This window comes from Ipomoea nil, unplaced genomic scaffold (assembly GCF_001879475.1).
Source record: "Ipomoea nil cultivar Tokyo-kokei standard unplaced genomic scaffold, Asagao_1.1 scaffold3100, whole genome shotgun sequence".
In the NCBI taxonomy this organism is placed as follows: Eukaryota; Viridiplantae; Streptophyta; class Magnoliopsida; order Solanales; family Convolvulaceae; genus Ipomoea; species Ipomoea nil.
In genome coordinates, this window is record NW_017619528.1 from 1898528 (window position 1) to 1919717 (window position 21190).

At 34.7% G+C, this 21190-nt stretch overlaps 1 protein-coding gene and 1 long non-coding RNA gene across 3 annotated transcripts; one reads left to right on the plus strand and one right to left on the minus strand.

Moving 5' to 3' along the window:
• Positions 1–396, plus strand: LOC109166494. Its single transcript, XM_019315444.1, has one exon. It carries the CDS (start codon positions 1–3, stop codon positions 394–396), a length of 396 nt encoding a protein of 131 aa, XP_019170989.1.
• Positions 397–13089: 12693 nt separating this feature from the next.
• LOC109166511 lies at positions 13090–15268 on the minus strand. Of its 2 annotated transcripts, XR_002051668.1 has the most exons (3): positions 15255–15268; positions 13617–13619; positions 13090–13179 (listed from the first exon to the last, which is right to left on the minus strand). It is a non-coding gene; the product is annotated as an uncharacterized LOC109166511 (long non-coding RNA). The 2 variants fall into 2 exon arrangements; XR_002051669.1 differs by lacking the exons at positions 13617–13619; positions 15255–15268 and adding an exon at positions 13514–13524.
• Between the last annotated feature and the right edge of the window lie 5922 nt (positions 15269–21190).

Below are 21190 nucleotides of genomic sequence, written 5' to 3' on the forward strand. Positions count from 1 at the left end.
ATGCGGTTTGGAAGAAAATGGAAGTTGAGCCCTAGGTTTATTGGTCCTTATGAAATCCTTGAGAGGATTGGAAGTTTAGCCTACCGTTTGGCGTTGCCCATGGAATTGGAGAGAGTGCACAACGTGTTTCACGTATCACAGCTCAAGAGATATGTTCACGACCCAGCTCATGTCTTACCACCGGAAGTAATACCGTTAGATGAGGACTTGACCTATGAGGAAAGGCCGCTCAGAATTCTGAATTTCAAGACTCGGGACACACGTAGGAAGTCCGTAAAGTTAGTGAAGGTTTGGTGGACGGATCACGGGTTTGAGGAAGCTACTTGGGAGCTGGAGTCAACCATGCGGGAGCGGTATCCAGAGTTGTTCTCCTGTAACACCCCCATTTTCCATTAACCAAAATAACTTATAAAAATGAATTTATTTTATTAAAACCCATTTTTAGTTGCGGAAGCTAAACAAAACAAAAGGAAAAAGGGATGCTACCGCCACGTTTAGATAACAACCTATATCCAAACGCACAGGCTAAAAACAACACTACTAAAAACAACCCATAATTTGTTCTATTACAACGCATTAAATACAATTGTCTAAGAATTCACTTCTAGATTTTTCTAAAATAATATAAAACTTCAAAGTTCTAAAAGATGAATCGCTCTCATGCTCCAGATACTCGTGCCACATTACCTGCAAAATAACTAAAGGGGGAACAAATTCAGCATACAACAGCTGGTAAGACTCACTCCACCCTGTAAAAGATTTTACACATAGCATATAACACCTTGGAGCACATAATTCCACATTAACCCCTTATTCATATTATACTTGCAACATTCCCTCATACCACCTCTTCACATTTAATTACCAATTACCAATTCAACCACATAATAAATCTAATTTACAATTTCACATAGCATTTCAGAATGTACCATAACATAAATTAATTTAACATAAAATACCATAACTTCCACGTTTGACCACTTTTCTCAATATTAGGATTTAATCCTTTATTTACCACCAAGTCAATGAGGAGGAAAAATACAAGGCAAGAGCCATTACTTCGGCCCAAGTGACCAAAACCAACCAACCAGAGACCAACCCAGTTGGCACGAGATCAATCCCTTAAGTATGCATACCCCCATTGAGAGACCAACCCCAATGGGTAGAACGAACTCGATTGTGAGAGACCAACCCCACAAGGTATATAAAAATTAATCCAGAACCAAATGTGAGAGACCAACCCCACACTGGTATCCATAATCAAATGTGAGAGACCAACCTCACGAGAAAAATCCAAGTATAAATCCTCCATGACCAAACTGAATTAAACATAAGTTTTATACGAAATAATTCGTACTCTCCACCATAATCAAATATATATAAATATATGTATCACAGTACACCGATTACACCATTTATCATCCCATTAATACTAAACCAAATGCAATGTACCAATACTTCACGCTTAATTACCGTACTCTATACGTAGTGTACTAGTCACACACACATACACATATGTAAACGTAGAATACACTTTGTCCAAACTTAAACAAATCTAATTAACATAATTATTAGATATTAAATACATATCCAGTACACAATTTATACATATTATGTATACACATGCAATTATAGGCATACTGTATCCAAATTACGCATACACACTACCAAACATATGTGCACGTAGGAATATATATAAAAACATACAACATAGAATGCATGGTCTAATTGCGTACAAAATTACAATTTCGATCATTCAACATACATACATACATACATACATACATACATACATACATATATATATATATATATATATATTCAAAGAATTTACACAATGAACACAATTTTCACGAAAATAATTAATCACATAGCAATTAATCAAAATAGATTTTTAAGGAAAAGGTTTTCAAACAAACACTTAGGAAAAGTCGATTTTGATTTGGTGTGAAATGATTTTGAATGGATATAAATCTTACCTAAATTCCGAAATTAACACAACAACCCTTGAATCAAATCCTATAGTCGCTCGACTGTAAACTCTCCTTCAAATTGATAAGAAGATATGTGAATTGACTATGATGATTGACGGTGTTTTTTTTTCGCTGGTGAGGCCGATTGAGAAAAAAAAAAAGAGAATAGAGTAGGCTGACGAAGAGGGGAAAGGTTTTTGGAGTCGGCTAAGAAGGAATTAGGTTTTCTTTTATTGTTTTTCTTTTTCCCCCGGACGTGTGCGTGTAGTGAATATATATATACCTAACATAGTAATAACAATATGCATACTAACTTAAGTGGGCTTGTGCCCCTTAGAGATATGTATATAATAATATTATAATTTAGGTTCATAGCAGTATATAATATATACGTAATGTATTTATAGATAAGTTTATGAAATTAGGAATTAATTATTATATATTGCTTAGAAATTAGAAATAAAGGACGGCTATAAAATAACAATAGTAAACTATTCCCAAAAGATTTTTGGGTCAAATAAAATAATATAATAATAACTTTGAAGGATAGTAATATCAATATAATATCATCAAAAATAACCGGGGTGTCACACTCTATCCCCCTTAAAAGATGATTCGTCCCCGAATCATGACCACAGGTTATAATGAACTCAACGTCACAAAGAAACTCGATCTCGAATTTAACAACACAACAAAGAAAAGATGATACACCACAAAGATGGAGTATTACATTTTACCCCGCTTAAAGAAGGCTTTGTCTTCGAAGCACAACCAAACCAAGATTGACAAATGGATGCAAGCATAGATAGGGAAAACAACCAACAACAAAAGACCCAAATTTAAGTTGAATACACCGCAATAAAGACAAAGTGTTACACTCACCCCTCCTAAGAAATATAATTACGTCCCCGTAACTTTCATGCAAGCTCAGGCAAGTCCTTACCAATCTATAAGCATAGATGTAGCCAAACAAAATCACCAAGATCCAAAACATTTTATCAAATAACAAATATATCAAAATAATGCGCCATTATCAAATAACTATGCAACAAAATGCAAGGTCACACATCCTCACCGTGGTTTTCAACATTTTAAATTCTTAACCAATTTTATTCCTATCATCTCATAAACCTAGGTTCTATGGGTCATTGGCACAACCTAGGCTCCCCAAGGTTCGTACGTGTGACACCCCAAAAATCCAAATTCAATTCATGGATTAATTGAGTAATTAATCCTATTTCAATTGAGGAATTAATTTCTAAAATCCTGAAATTTAATAGATGGGGACTAGTATTTCACTAGTCAACTCCAAAGTCAAGTTGTACCTTGAGCTTTGAAGGGAGTTCCCTTGTTCCTTACACTTTCTAAAGTTAGTAAGGGTATTCTTGACCTTTCACCAAGTGTTAGTATTGTAACCTAACCTAGAAGACATCTTCATTTCACCCCTTACACTTTCTTAAACATTAGCTCTACCTTCTCTCTAGAAAGGTGAGTAGCTTTTCCTTCAAGCTAAGTTGAGACCTTGTCAACACTTCAAGATTTGCTCCTAAGATTCAACCTTTCACCTATTTGGGCATCTAGGAGGGTAAGATCTAAGTCCATCTTGTGTTTTTTGGTTCCATCTTAGATGTCTTTTTCTTAAAAGTAGGATCTTTATGATCTTTTGGTTTGTTCTTGAAGTGGGTTTGGAAAGTGAGCCTTGTGGGGAGCTTGTTGAGGTGTAAAGTGAAGTCTTTTAGTCTACAAGAGGTAACCCATGCTCTACAAAACCTATTTTGCTTACCTATATGTGATTTCTTGGATTCTACTTGTGTTTTGCTATGAAATGTGAGTGTTTATGCATTTGTCCATTGAAAATGCATATCTAGAGCTTGTGTTTAGGGTTCTTGTGTGCCATTGCTTGGCATTTTCTTTGATTCAAGTCATTTTGTTGTATTGGGTGAGATTTGGCATGTTTTGGACTTGAATTTGTGTTTGGAGACAAAAATCCGCAAAGTGTGTTGTTGTGGTACAGGATTGTACCCGCGGGCAGAACGGTGGCAGGGCACCACCCGTCGCCCCACCTGCGGGTACGGGCCTTGTCGGAATATGTTCCCGCGAGCGGAACCATGGGTGGGGCGCTACCCGTGGGTCCACCCGCGGGGAACATGATGAGATGAATGGGGGATTTGTTTCCCTTGATTCTTTTGACTCGGTATTTGGTCTTTTGACTTCCCGATGTTCTTTTGTGGAACTATTTGAGTGTCTTCTTGATATTTCGTATGTCTAGAACTATATGGTAGGTATCCATGTAGGTCTTTGGTGTCTTGAATCGTGCTAAGTGTTCAACATTGTGATTCGTTGAACCGTGATGTTTCTTGTGTGTTCTTCGGAACTACCTTTGGTTTATCCATTTGATAAGCATGCTAGTTTGGTGTCTAAATGCTAGCATGTGTGTTGTTTGTAACTTCCGATTGGTTGATGATAACTTGTGTTATTCATCGTTGTTGTTGGGTTGTGACACATTCCTTGATTGAGTGTGTTTCATACCTTCGTTGTGATCCGTTGATTGATTCCTGTTGAGGTGTGGTGTGTGTGGCTTTACCTAGATTGCACGATTAGTGATATGGGACACTAGTCACCAAGGTATTGCACATACACACTACCTAACATATGTGCACGTAGGAATATATATAAAAACATACAACATAGAATGCATGGTCTAATTGCGTACAGAATTACAATTTCGATCATTGAACATACATACATACATGCATACATATATATATATATATATATATATATATATATATATTTATATATATATATATATATATATTCAAAGAATTTACAGAATGAACATAATTTTCACGAAAATCATTAATCACATAGCAATTAACCAAAATAGATTTTTAAGGAAAAGGTTTTCACAGAAACACTTAGGAAAAGTCGACTTTGATTTGGGGTAAAAGGATTTTGAATTGACATAAATCTTACCTAAATTTCGAAATCAACACAAAAACCCATGAATCAAATCCTATAGTCGCTCCTTTGTAAACTCTCCTTCAAATTGATAAGAAGATATGTGAATTAACTATGATGATTGACGGTGTTTTTTTTTTTCGCTGGTGAAGCCGATTGAGAAAAAAAGAGAAGAGAGTAGGCTGACGAAGAGGGGACAGGTTTTTGGAGTTGGCTAAGAAGGAATTAGGTTTTCTTTTATTGTTTTCTTTTTCTCCCGGACGTGTGCGTGTAGTGAATATATATACCTAACATAGTAATAACAATATCCATACTAACTTAAATGGGCTTTTGCCCTTAGAGATATGTATATAATAATATTATAATTTAGGTTCATAGCAGTGTATATAATATATACATACTGTATATATAGATAAGTTTATTAAATTAGGAATTAATTATTATATATATCTTAGAAATTAGAAATAAAGTAGGGCTATAAAATAATAATAGTAAACTATTCCGAAAAGATTTTTGGGTCAAATAACATAATATAATAATAACTTTGAAGGATAGCACTATCAATAAAATATTATCAAAAATAATCGGGGTGTCACACTCTATCCCCCTTAAAAGATGATTCGTCCCCGAATCATGACCACAAGGTTATAATGAACTCAACCTCACAAAGAAACTCGATCTCGAATTTAACAACACAACAAAGAAAAGATGATACACCACAAAGATGGAGTATTCCATTTTACCCCGCTTGAAGAAGGCTTCGTCCTCGAAGCACAACCAAACCAAGATTGACAAATGGATGCAAGCATAGATAGGGAAAACAACCAACAACAAAAAGACCCAAATTTAAGTTGAATACACCGCAATAAAGACAAGGTGTTACACTCACCCCTCCTAAGAAATATAATTACGTCCCCATAACTTTCATGCAAGTCTTTACCAATCTATAAGCATAGATGTAGCCAAACAAAATCACCAAGATCGAAAACATTTTATCAAATAACAAATATATCAAAATAATGCACCATTATCAAATAACTATGCAACAAAATGCAAGGTCTCACATCCCCACCGTGGTTTTCAACATTTTAAATTCCTAACAAATTTTATTCCTATCGTCTCATAAACCTAGGTTCTATGGGTCATTGGCACAACCTAGGCTCCCCAAGGTTCGTACGGCTCTGATACCAATTTGTAACACCCCCATTTTCCATTAACCAAAATAACTTATAAAAATGAATTTATTTTATTAAAAACCATTTTTAGTTGCGGAAGCTAAACAAAACAAAAGGAAAAAGGGATGCTACCGCCACGTTTAGATAACAACCTATATCCAAACGCACAGGCTAAAAACAACACTACTAAAAACAACCCATAATTTGTTCTATTACAACGCATTAAATACAATTGTCTAAGAATTCACTTCTAGATTTTTCTAAAATAATATAAAACTTCAAAGTTCTAAAAGATGAATCGCTCTCATGCTCCAGATACTCGTGCCACATTACCTGCAAAATAACTAAAGGGGGAACAAATTCAGCATACAACAGCTGGTAAGACTCACTCCACCCTGTAAAAGATTTTACACATAGCATATAACACCTTGGAGCACATAATTCCACATTAACCCCTTATTCATATTATACTTGCAACATTCCCTCATACCACCTCTTCACATTTAATTACCAATTACCAATTCAACCACATAATAAATCTAATTTACAATTTCACATAGCATTTCAGAATGTACCATAACATAAATTAATTTAACATAAAATACCATAACTTCCACGTTTGACCACTTTTCTCAATATTAGGATTTAATCCTTTATTTACCACCAAGTCAATGAGGAGGAAAAATACAAGGCAAGAGCCATTACTTCGGCCCAAGTGACCAAAACCAACCAACCAGAGACCAACCCAATTGGCACGAGATCAATCCCTTAAGTATGCATACCCCCATTGAGTGACCAACCCCAATGGGTAGAACGAACTCGATTGTGAGAGACCAACCCCACAAGGTATATAAAAATTAATCCAGAACCAAATGTGAGAGACCAACCCCACACTGGTATCCATAATCAAATGTGAGAGACCAACCTCACGAGAAAAATCCAAGTATAAATCCTCCATGACCAAACTGAATTAAACATAAGTTTTATACGAAATAATTCGTACTCTCCACCATAATCAAATATATATAAATATATGTATCACAGTACACCGATTACACCATTTATCATCCCATTAATACTAAACCAAATGCAATGTACCAATACTTCACGCTTAATTACCGTACTCTATACGTAGTGTACTAGTCACACACACATACACATATGTAAACGTAGAATACACTTTGTCCAAACTTAAACAAATCTAATTAACATAATTATTAGATATTAAATACATATCCAGTACACAATTTATACATATTATGTATACACATGCAATTATAGGCATACTGTATCCAAATTACACATACACACTACCAAACATATGTGCACGTAGGAATATATATAAAAACATACAACATAGAATGCATGGTCTAATTGCGTACAAAATTACAATTTCGATCATTCAACATACATACATACATACATACATACATACATACATACATACATACATACATACATACATATATATATATATATATATATTCAAAGAATTTACACAATGAACACAATTTTCACGAAAATAATTAATCACATAGCAATTAATCAAAATAGATTTTTAAGGAAAAGGTTTTCAAACAAACACTTAGGAAAAGTCGATTTTGATTTGGTGTGAAATGATTTTGAATGGATATAAATCTTACCTAAATTCCGAAATTAACACAACAACCCTTGAATCAAATCCTATAGTCGCTCGACTGTAAACTCTCCTTCAAATTGATAAGAAGATATGTGAATTGACTATGATGATTGACGGTGTTTTTTTTTCGCTGGTGAGGCCGATTGAGAAAAAAAAAAAGAGAATAGAGTAGGCTGACGAAGAGGGGAAAGGTTTTTGGAGTCGGCTAAGAAGGAATTAGGTTTTCTTTTATTGTTTTTCTTTTTCCCCCGGACGTGTGCGTGTAGTGAATATATATATACCTAACATAGTAATAACAATATGCATACTAACTTAAGTGGGCTTGTGCCCCTTAGAGATATGTATATAATAATATTATAATTTAGGTTCATAGCAGTATATAATATATACGTAATGTATTTATAGATAAGTTTATGAAATTAGGAATTAATTATTATATATTGCTTAGAAATTAGAAATAAAGGACGGCTATAAAATAACAATAGTAAACTATTCCCAAAAGATTTTTGGGTCAAATAAAATAATATAATAATAACTTTGAAGGATAGTAATATCAATATAATATCATCAAAAATAACCGGGGTGTCACACTCTATCCCCCTTAAAAGATGATTCGTCCCCGAATCATGACCACAGGTTATAATGAACTCAACGTCACAAAGAAACTCGATCTCGAATTTAACAACACAACAAAGAAAAGATGATACACCACAAAGATGGAGTATTACATTTTACCCCGCTTAAAGAAGGCTTTGTCTTCGAAGCACAACCAAACCAAGATTGACAAATGGATGCAAGCATAGATAGGGAAAACAACCAACAACAAAAGACCCAAATTTAAGTTGAATACACCGCAATAAAGACAAAGTGTTACACTCACCCCTCCTAAGAAATATAATTACGTCCCCGTAACTTTCATGCAAGCTCAGGCAAGTCCTTACCAATCTATAAGCATAGATGTAGCCAAACAAAATCACCAAGATCCAAAACATTTTATCAAATAACAAATATATCAAAATAATGCGCCATTATCAAATAACTATGCAACAAAATGCAAGGTCACACATCCTCACCGTGGTTTTCAACATTTTAAATTCTTAACCAATTTTATTCCTATCATCTCATAAACCTAGGTTCTATGGGTCATTGGCACAACCTAGGCTCCCCAAGGTTCGTACGTGTGACACCCCAAAAATCCAAATTCAATTCATGGATTAATTGAGTAATTAATCCTATTTCAATTGAGGAATTAATTTCTAAAATCCTGAAATTTAATAGATGGGGACTAGTATTTCACTAGTCAACTCCAAAGTCAAGTTGTACCTTGAGCTTTGAAGGGAGTTCCCTTGTTCCTTACACTTTCTAAAGTTAGTAAGGGTATTCTTGACCTTTCACCAAGTGTTAGTATTGTAACCTAACCTAGAAGACATCTTCATTTCACCCCTTACACTTTCTTAAACATTAGCTCTACCTTCTCTCTAGAAAGGTGAGTAGCTTTTCCTTCAAGCTAAGTTGAGACCTTGTCAACACTTCAAGATTTGCTCCTAAGATTCAACCTTTCACCTATTTGGGCATCTAGGAGGGTAAGATCTAAGTCCATCTTGTGTTTTTTGGTTCCATCTTAGATGTCTTTTTCTTAAAAGTAGGATCTTTATGATCTTTTGGTTTGTTCTTGAAGTGGGTTTGGAAAGTGAGCCTTGTGGGGAGCTTGTTGAGGTGTAAAGTGAAGTCTTTTAGTCTACAAGAGGTAACCCATGCTCTACAAAACCTATTTTGCTTACCTATATGTGATTTCTTGGATTCTACTTGTGTTTTGCTATGAAATGTGAGTGTTTATGCATTTGTCCATTGAAAATGCATATCTAGAGCTTGTGTTTAGGGTTCTTGTGTGCCATTGCTTGGCATTTTCTTTGATTCAAGTCATTTTGTTGTATTGGGTGAGATTTGGCATGTTTTGGACTTGAATTTGTGTTTGGAGACAAAAATCCGCAAAGTGTGTTGTTGTGGTACAGGATTGTACCCGCGGGCAGAACGGTGGGCAGGGCACCACCCGTCGCCCCACCCGCGGGTACGGGCCTTGTCGGAATATGTTCCCGCGAGCGGAACCATGGGTGGGGCGCTACCCGTGGGTCCACCCGCGGGGAACATGATGAGATGAATGGGGGATTTGTTTCCCTTGATTCTTTTGACTCGGTATTTGGTCTTTTGACTTCCCGATGTTCTTTTGTGGAACTATTTGAGTGTCTTGTTGATATTTCGTATGTCTAGAACTATATGGTAGGTATCCATGTAGGTCTTTGGTGTCTTGAATCGTGCTAAGTGTTCAACATTGTGATTCGTTGAACCGTGATGTTTCTTGTGTGTTCTTCGGAACTACCTTTGGTTTATCCATTTGATAAGCATGCTAGTTTGGTGTCTAAATGCTAGCATGTGTGTTGTTTGTAACTTCCGATTGGTTGATGATAACTTGTGTTATTCATCGTTGTTGTTGGGTTGTGACACATTCCTTGATTGAGTGTGTTTCATACCTTCGTTGTGATCCGTTGATTGATTCCTGTTGAGGTGTGGTGTGTGTGGCTTTACCTGGATTGCACGATTAGTGATATGGGACACTAGTCACCAAGGTATTGCACATACACACTACCTAAGCATATAAAAATGTGGCAAAAGAGCAGTCAGGGAAATTCTCTATTTGACATACCAAGTCCAATTGGCATCCTTTGTATGAGTTGTCTTTGGACAAGCTCCCATTTCAAGTACACGAAATGGCTTATACACCCATATTGAATCGCCACATTGAGAAGATGGTGCCAACATTTCAACCTGTAGCATGTACATGTGGAACCACAACCAAAATAGAGCAAAATAATGATAGTTTGTAGTTTTATTTTGACTCAACTTTATGAATATATAAATGAAATAGATAAAGAATACTTACAGTTCAAGAGGACTGTACATATGTTCTCACAGTCCTCTATAATATACTTGTCCTTATTTGAACACAAGTATAATATATATATATATATATATATATATATATATATATATATATATATATATATATATATATATAGAGAGAGAGAGAGAGAGAGAGAGATATCAAATACGATAAAAGATGGGTTTAAACTCAGCCCTTGATTTAATATAAAAAATTAACAGCCCTTGAAGAAAACTTAAAAGAAAACGCGGTGGCAATTTAGTATTTTTCCGTTTTGGTCAAACTTGCATGCTTTTCTTTCTTAAGTTGCGTGGTTTATGTGCTTAAGGTGCACCAGTTATTCAGTTGTTCAAACTTAATGTACGTGTTGATGTGCTTAAGGTGTGTGGTTTGTGTGCTAAATGTGCGTGGTTTGTGTATTTACGGTGCGTCATTTTAATACTTAATGTGCGTCAATTAGAATACTTAAGGTGCGTCATTTTAAATCTTAAGGTGCGTGGTTGTTTGTCTTCTTAATGCATGTGCATGGTTTGTGTAGTTAATGTGCGTTCAATTTTAACACTTAAGGTCACACACACACACATATGGAAGCATGTTGCCATGCGAGATCATAGAGATTTACGAACACTATCAACCGATAAGTTATTTAGTGATCTCAAAGCATAAGAGTTCGAAATGAAGGCCAAAAATGATGAAGATTATGAAGTTCGAAATCCAGCTCTAATAGCCGAACAACCGCCAATCTCCAAGTTTGTAGATAATATTGATTTTATGACTAATGAACAGTTTGCTCTTTTTGTTAGAAAGTTCAAAAGGTTTATGTGAAAAAGAGACAACAAATATTCATCACGAAGAAATCAAAATTTCCCTCGTGGAAACCAAAATGGCATATGGAAGCCAAATGAAGAAAAAGATGGAGAAATGAACGATCTATGCTACAACTGCCGCAAACCAGGACATTTTAAAATAAATTGTCCGTATCCGATCGTTAGCAAAAATCCCGGCAAAAATGTTGAATCTACATCAAATAAGTTCAAAAGCAAAAAATCGGAGATTCAAATGCGACAAAAGAAAGGCTCTCATAAGCAATGAGCCCAATGAAAATGATGAATCCGACGAATCGTCATCAAGCGATGAAAGCTCAAGTACGGATAATGATACGGCGCTAGTATGCAAATCAATGGAGTTGAGTTCTTGTGAAGATTGTCTTATGGCCCATGGAGCAGAGGAAGAAAAGTTAACATCTAATTCTTTTACTTTAGTTAGTACTTTCTTTTCTTGTGAATCTTTTGGCAATGTAATGCGAGATTGACAAGAGATCTTGGCCACTCATTCTCAACTCATGGAGCGCAATAATATTCTAATTCTTGAAAAATAAGAGATGAATAAAAAATTGCAAAATGCTTTACTTGAAGTGAGTAACTTGAAGAGTGAAAATATTAACCTTCAAGAAGAGTGTAAAGCTAGAGAGGCTAGAGAACAAAATCTTAGAGCTACCATTGCTATGTTTACAAATTCATCTAAAATAATAGATAAAATGGTAAGCATGCAAAAGCCATCAGGAGACAAGACCGGACTTGGTTATAACTCCACATGTTCTCAAACCCCTCCAAAACTAACTAATTTTGTCCTTCTCTTCTGCGCAACCTTGGTCACAAAACAAGTATTAATCACAGACAATCTTGTGGCCTGCGTAAGGTCATGAGTTCCTAGCCAACTTAGAGCAAGCTCCTCTCTTTCCAAGGTATTCGGCCCAATGGTTTCAGCCAATTTATTGTGATCAGAGAATCTCCAAGATCTCCATGCTCTTGCACGCTCAAACTCCTCAAGCAACACACTATTCGCCCCAATAGTTGGTACATCATCCACACTACCAACCTCCACTCTATCAACCGGCAAGGGTGGATTGTTTGGGTTTAGGGAATTGATGATGGATGCATGTATGTATGGTATAGGATGGCTTGAAGCATCTACATTTGATCTCAAGGCGGGGGTGTTAGATCCCTCATTACTCGCCTTGCGAATAATGGGTTTAAGAGCTAAGGAAGGGTTTGGAGGGTTGAGGGCTTTCCTTTTTCGAGAGGGTTTTGGTACGGTGGCGGCTTTGGGTTCGAATGTACTGGGTCAAAAAAGGTAATTGTGGTTTAGGACAAGTTTGGCTTTGGATAGGGGTACGTTTTTGGTTCTTAGAATCTCCCCAATTGCAAATCCATAACCAACCTCCTATTGGAACCATCCCTCCACCAACGGTTTGGCTTTCACAAGTTGATCACACAACTTCTCAAACAAGAATAATCCCTAATCAACACACACATTGTTCACAATAACACTCATAACCATGAGTGTAACACCCCCCATTTTAAAAGCCAAATTAGAAGATGTTCTCTACTAAAAAGATTTAATATGCGGAAGCAAATTTAAAATCTAAACCATTGGGGTGCTACGCCACGCTTAGGCAACCAACTAAGCCCAAACGCACAGGCTACAAAGGTTCTGATCAACAATACAACATTCTACTTTCCAAAACACAGGATAACTAAAATTCAAGTATTCATGTTTTACGACTAATTAATCTATACCAAATTAAATCCAAAGACTACGAGCTCTACGCCACGCTCTCAAACTAGCCCCAACTCCAAATCCTGAAAATAAAAGGTTTAAGAAAAGCTCAACGAACAGAATTAACATAAAATGCTAAGTAAGCTCTACTCCGCCCTGTAAAATAAATACATTTATAATTCGAAAATAATTATACTTTGTAAATAAATTTTGAGATTTGAATATATCACAATTTAGAAAACATTTAGTCAAGTGAATATATAGGTACATAACTACAATAAAAATATTCTTGACTCGCACCCAAAAATAAGTATTATATCCTTTCTCAAAATAATTTTCTCGAAAGTAGGTTAGGCACCAACGCCATACACTCTCTAGTCAGAAAAACACTACATTTCATACAATTTAATAGAGATTCGAAATAATAATACATAGCACTTCCCAAAATGGTATAACTAATACATAGTCATTCTTTCTCTTTTTCAAAATAAAAATAAGTATAGAGGACTCGAAGTAAGCTTTCTCACATAATACTTTACAATACAATAATCATTTGTATAAACCATCATCTGTCATAAGCATTTCCAAGGTATACATAATATAGATATGGAGGAACTCATAGCAGCATATAGTTTACTCATCAAGTGCTCATCTCAAGACATAGATATTCTCAAATAATCATTTTTAGTATAGATTTGCACATAAGCCTCTCATAAACATATATATATATATATATATATATATATATATATATATATATATATATATATATATATATATATATATATATATATAAAACTAATCATAGGTAGGGAGGAATTCAAATTATATTTCTCAAATCATTTTTCCAAGTATCACATATACATATCCGAATATCATAACCATCACTCACGAGATCAACTAAGCCCTAGTGACACGCTAATCCACTCTACCGGTCACTCCACAAGTTTGTCCCTTTTGTGGGATAAAGGACTAAAACCTTTAGTGTGCACACCCTCTAATGGCCTTCCCGCATCCAAAAGAGTAGTAACTAGTCCAAGTAGGCGCAGGATGTTTTCTACTAGGCTACTCCACACATAATAGGTATCCAGGATGTTTTCTACCGGATACAAACTCATCAAAGTAGTGCCAAAGCCCACATAAGACCAAAGTCCACCAATCCACAACCATCCATCATATCCACATATCCTCCAAAAATAAATACAATATCCTCCAATTATACTAATAGTTCTCCAAGAAAAATTTTCATAAATATTCTCATTTGCCCGTAGGCTATTCAAATCATAGTTTTCAAAATAGATAGGGTATATAACCCATCAATATCCATACTTTTTCAAAATAGAGTATCATTCAAATAATATTTGTCCTCCAAATATGATACATATATATTTTCCAAAATAGAATTTTATCCTCCAAAAATAAGTTTAGTTTCATACTCATAATTTTTGTACCATTCCAGATAAACACACACACACACACACACACACACATACATACATATATATATATATATATATATATATATATATATATATATATAAGTTTGTAAATCATGAGTCAACATAAAAATATAGACATTTGGCTATCTATCACATTTTAGAAACCAAGGGAATTTTTGTAATAATTGAGGGGCACAAAATCAAGTAGATGGCACAATTGATAGGGCAAAGTAGTTCTGAACAAACATAATGACTTGCAATAATTTATATTGATATCTCTCAATACATAAGTTTATCAAACTAAGAAAATGCAACGTAACCCTTCCCAAAATAATATTTTCTTATTACATAACTATTTAGAAATCATAGAATAGTCTATTAAATCAAAATGGTATCAAAGGGGTTGAAATAGCTTAATGGTAAAGAACATAAATTATTAAGTATGAGGTCAAGAGTTCAAATCCTATTTTAAATAAATAATAAATTTTGCAAGCATAATATATATATATAACAAAACACACATGATGCTAGTATGTAGAGTCGAACAAGTAACCATCCCACTTGCAAAACAACTACAAACCATTCCACCGTCTCTACACATGTTGACAATTCCAGTCCAGATTATATAAGTTAAGAATTCCAGTCCAGAAACATAGATCACACCCAAAAACATTTTCATACCAGAATACACAACAACATTTCCAGTCCAAAAACACAACATTTCCAGTCCAAAAACATAGCTCAAAACTTCAATATACAACCCAAAACACATGTTTAATTTATAGTATAGGGCAAAAATAGTTATGGGAGACATAAACACTTACCTCCATTGCTAAGACTCCAAAAATCCATCCGTAAACTTCACTACCAACCTATTTTACTGCCATTCCTTCCATCTCAGACCATAACCTCACCAACCAACCAACAAAACCCACAAGAATACATTGTTAGCTACCTATTTCTAAGAACAACCAATAAAGGAATGGTAGAAGAGAAAGGGAGGAGAAATCTTACCATTTGGAGCTAGGGTTTAGGAAGGAGAAGCTCTTGAGGAGGATGAAAGAGATGAAGAAGCTTGATGAAGATTGACAATAGAGAGACGTGAGAGAGAAGAGAGCTACGAGAAAATGAATAAAAACCAAATCATGGAAGAAGAGGATTAGGGCTATTTATAGCTAGGGCTTTGAGGGGCAAAATTGTAATTATCAAATTTAGAGTACAACATATGAGTTAAAGATTTGGACTCGTGAAAAATTGTTGGACTTAGGAATATAAAATTATTTGGGTTCAAGACTTCAATAGTTATAAAAATTATTTTGGCAGGCTCGTGTCAGATAGATTGTGGATAACAAAATCATTGGCTATAAATTAGCTTATTTGAATTCTGAAGTAATATAATTTATTCCGAGAGTATTCGGGATAAAATATTTAGGATCGAAAAATAATATTTACTCCTGACAATATTTTATTAAATAATGTGGTTTAAAATAAAAAGGTGTCACAATCCACCCACCTTAAAAGAAGCTTCGTCCCCGAAGCTAGAATCACACTACTACAGAATTCACATACAACGTCGGGTCTTTAACGTCGGCTATATAAATAGCCGACGTTAAAAACATTTAATAGTTTATAACGTCGGCTATTTAGTAATAACCGACGTTATAAAGTAAACATAAAAATATAAAAGAAATACGTAAGCTACGACGTCGGCTATACTAATAGCTGACGTTGTAGATCGTTTATTATTATTTTTTTCTAAATTATTTATATATAACGTCGGCTAAATCCCTTTAGCCGACGTTATAAAAAAAAAAAAAAAAATCTAATACAACGTCGGCTGTCTTTCTAGCCGACGTTGTATACTTTTAATTATTATTATTATTTTTTTTTCTTTATAACGTCGGCTACCGTCGACGTTATAAACTTTATAAAATAAATTTAATCTCCTCAGCTCAGACGACGTACGCGGTACTCCATCTCCTCCAATCTCTTCGATCTGCTCCCCTCTCCTCCATCTCCTCTTCCCCGATCTGAGACCACCACTGCCGACGCCGCTGCAACCCGTCGCCGTCGTCCCCGACGCACAGTCCATCTCCGCCGACGTCGTCTCCGCGCCGCCGCTGCAGCTTCACTCCTCCGCCGCCGCTGCAGCTTCAAGTTTGCTTCATATGTGTTTGTAGTCTGCCACAGATTCATGTATTAACCCCATAAAAAGAGGAAAAGTCTCTTCCTTCCTACCATCCTAGAGGAGGATAAACATTTTTGGTGTTACAGCTTCATTAAGATGTTCATTGGTCTAGAAATATTTGTTGGTAATGTAGATTTTGGTGATTGCTTTTCATAAATTTTTCTTATATGCTCTCAATATGTAGGTGTTCTCAGATTTGGAGCGTTCAGTTTGTCATATGGTTCATCGCCAGGTTCTATTATTTTATTTTATTTTTTTGTTCTTGAGGTTTTTTGTTCATTGCATGGTTTGAAGCGGATTCTGTTTGTGGCAGCCATGCTATTGCAATTCCCATAGTTCTTGTTTTGCCTTATATCTTTCGTCCTTTTCAATGTCTTCGGCAATATAAGGACACAAGAGAAAAAACTACCCTATTTAACGGTATATTCCTTACTCTTCCCTTCTGTTTTTTTTTTTTTTTTTAAATGTTGATAAGTACAGCTTAGTGCATTTTGGGGTGAGTTGGCCACTGGATATTGCTAGAACATCTTGCTTTTTACTCTATATATCTTTTACAATATAATTATGATATTTATATATGATTTCAGCTCTGTGTGTTTGTATATTAATCATCTTGGCCACTATGTGTTTGTATTTTGAGTTTTTGGAGAAGGGAGTGTCATTAGATACAAGGCCATATATTCTGTGTGTATCCTTGTATGCATGTTTTATTTAAGTATGTAGGATAGAAGATAGATAGATGCAATTTTGTTGAGAGGCCTGAGAAGATAGATGCAATTTTGTCAAATGAAATCTCATCCTTCCTCATGCTCATCAAGGATGATGACCTATTAGTAACTTGATAGTGCTGTTTGATCAATTTTAGTATAACTGAACATTGTTATTGACATGATCTATTAGTACCTTGTAGTTATCCATGGTACACAAAATTTAGACAGTTGTAACATTATTTCGATCTTTACCTTGTTTCCAGATCATTATGATGTTAAAATGCCATGCCACCTCATCCTATCAAAACTTGCAGAGAAGTGTCCGTCTTGCTGTCTCTTAGCAGGTAATTTTTCTTCTTTTACTGGTTTAATAGTAAGGGCTCCTAAAGAAAAATTGCAGTATATATATCTTTCAGTAATTTTATTACTTGTTTCATTATAAATATTAGATTCTACATATTTTGCTGTGGTTGTGGTGCAATAATTGAGCAGGTTTTGATTATGGTTGTGAGAAATTGAGCAGGTTTAGGTTGTGGTTGTGGTTGTGAGAAATTGAGCAGGTTTAGGTTGTGATTGTGGTTGTGGTTGTGAGTAGATTTGAGCAGATTTTTGGGTATAAATGGACAAATAAACTGTATATTAAAAAAAAAAAAAAAACATACAACGTCGGCTATTAAGTAATAGCCGACGTTGAATATATTTAAAAAAAAAAATAAATAAAGTTTACAACGTCGGCTAATAGCGTTTAGCCGACGTTGTATCGTATTTTAAAAATAATTAAAATACTTACAACGTCGGATAATTGCTAATAGCCGACGTTGTAGGTATTTTAATTATTTTTAAAATACCTACAACGTCGGCTAATAGCATTTAGCCGACGTTGTAAGTATTTTAATTATTTTTTAAAATACCATACAACGTCGGTTAAATGCTATTAGCCGACGTTGTAAACTTTATTTATTTATTTTTTAAAATAATATATAACGTCGGCTATATAAATAGCCGACGTTATAGATAATATTTACAACGTCGCCCGCAACAACTACAGAACATAGCCGACGTTAAAAGCTCTATTTAGCCGACGTTAAAAGCCTGCTGTGTAGTAGTGTCATATTGAAGATAGGAAGTCAAACTGAGATGATAGTAAACACAGGGAAAACATTTAAGGTAAACACTCTTAGTCTTAAAGAGTTTAATCTCGTGAGGGAAAAGAGAATGAGAGATTTAGACTTTTAAACTAAGGAACAACACCAATCAAAGATATCATCAAGATTTTCACTGATACGACCTCGGAAATTAGGTTGTCACCTTGCATATAACCATTTGTGAAGAAAACGAAAACAAGCTTTGAGAAGATAAAAAAGATTTCTCAACAGAAGGGGTATTCGGTTTTACAAGAAAATGAGAAATTCAGCCTCATAAAGAAACAAGAAACTCAACTTCTGGCCAAGCAATAACAATTAAAAAAATAAGGCACTTCTCCTTAGCTCTGGAACACACAATTCTAGTCTCTAGTCTATAAATTCCAAACACATTCCTCAACTTGAGCATCCAATGCACATAGAAGTACAGAGTTTAACTTCTCCAAATTCTCATTTACTTCAACTCAAATAGTTAAACAAATCAGCCCCACATCCAAACCTTATCACACTTACATCATTCAACTTCCCCTTTTAATCCAACTCCATACCTTGAGTATCTCAACCAATTACCAAAGAAACATATCTTATAGCCACAATTCAAATCAGCAACAGCAAAAGATAGAACACAACTTACAACTTAAGCAAATAAGATAAGCACACAATCCTCACCGCGACTTCCTAAGGTGTGCACAACTTTTAAAGTTCCAAACCAAGATTTTCATTTCTAATTACTCATACCCTAAGCTTCTTTAGTCAAGTTCCTACATCCAATGGTCAACCTAGGCTCTGATACCAACTGTAACACCCCCCATTTTAAAAGCCAAATTAGAAGATGTTCTCTACTAAAAGATTTAATATGCGGAAGCAAATTTAAAATCTAAACCATTGGGGTGCTACGCCACGCTTAGGCAACCAACTAAGCCCAAACGCACAGGCTACAAAGGTTCTGATCAACAATACAACATTCTACTTTCCAAAACACAAGATAACTAAAATTCAACAATTCAAGTTTTACGACTAATCAATCTATACCAAATTCAATCCAAAGACTACGAACTCTACGCCACGCTCTCAAACTAGCCACAACTCCAAATCCTGAAAGTAAAAGGTTGAAGAAAAGTACAACGAACAGAATTAGCATAAAATGCTAAGTAAGCTCTACTCCGCCCTATAAAATAAATACATTTATAATTTGAAAATAATTATACTTTGTAAATAAATTTTGAGATTTGAATAGATCACCATTTAGAAAACGTTTAGTCAAGTGAATATATAGGTACATAACTACAATAAAAATATTCTTGACTCGCAACCAAAAATAGGTATTATATCCTTTCTCAAAATAATTTCCCCGAAAGTAGGTTAGGCACCAACGCCATACACACTCTAGTCAGAAAAACACTACATTTCATAGAAGTTAATAGAGATCCGAAATAATAATACTTAGCACTTCCAAAATAGTATAACTAATACATAGTCATTCTTTCTCTTTTTCAAAATAAACATAAGTATAGAGGACTCGAAGTAAGCTTTCTCACATAATACTTTACAATACAATAATCATTTGTATAAACCATCATCTGTCATAAGCATTTCCAAGGTATACATAATATAGATATGGAGGAACTCATAGCAGCATATAGTTTACTCATCAAGTGCTCATCTCAAGACATAGATATTCTCAAATAATCATTTTTAGTATAGATTTGCACATAAGACTCTCATAAACACACACACACACACACACACACACACACACACACACACACACACATACACACACACACACACACACACACACATACACACACACATATATATATATATATATATATATATATATATATATATATATATATATATAGAAGAGCGCTCATATGCGGCGGGGTCTTACGGTGCAGCGGTGCGGTGAAATTCTAGAATACACCAACAGTGTTAACAATATGCACCAACAGTGTAATAAAAACACACCCCAATGAAATGTACAAAAACATCACAAAATACACCACAGACTCAAAAAAACACACCATATAACTCACCACCCCCAATGGTGTATTTCCGAACAGTGTATGGTGTTTTTACTCACACCTAATGGTGTGTGTTTGCTGATGCAGGGCTCTGTTTACTCTGTTTTGTGTGGTGTATTTCCTAACGTTGATGGTGCATATTTGGTGAACTATTGGTGTTGCCGCACCGTAAGAAATAACCGCACCGTAAGACACTGCCGCACCTTAACCCGCCTCTACATATATATATATATATATATATATATATATATATATATATATATATATATATATATATATATATACACATACATATATATATATATGTATATATATATATATATATATGTATATATATATATATATATATATATATATATATATATATATATATATAAAAGTAATCATAGGTAGGGAGGATTCAAATTATATTACTCAGATCATTTTTCCAAGTATCACA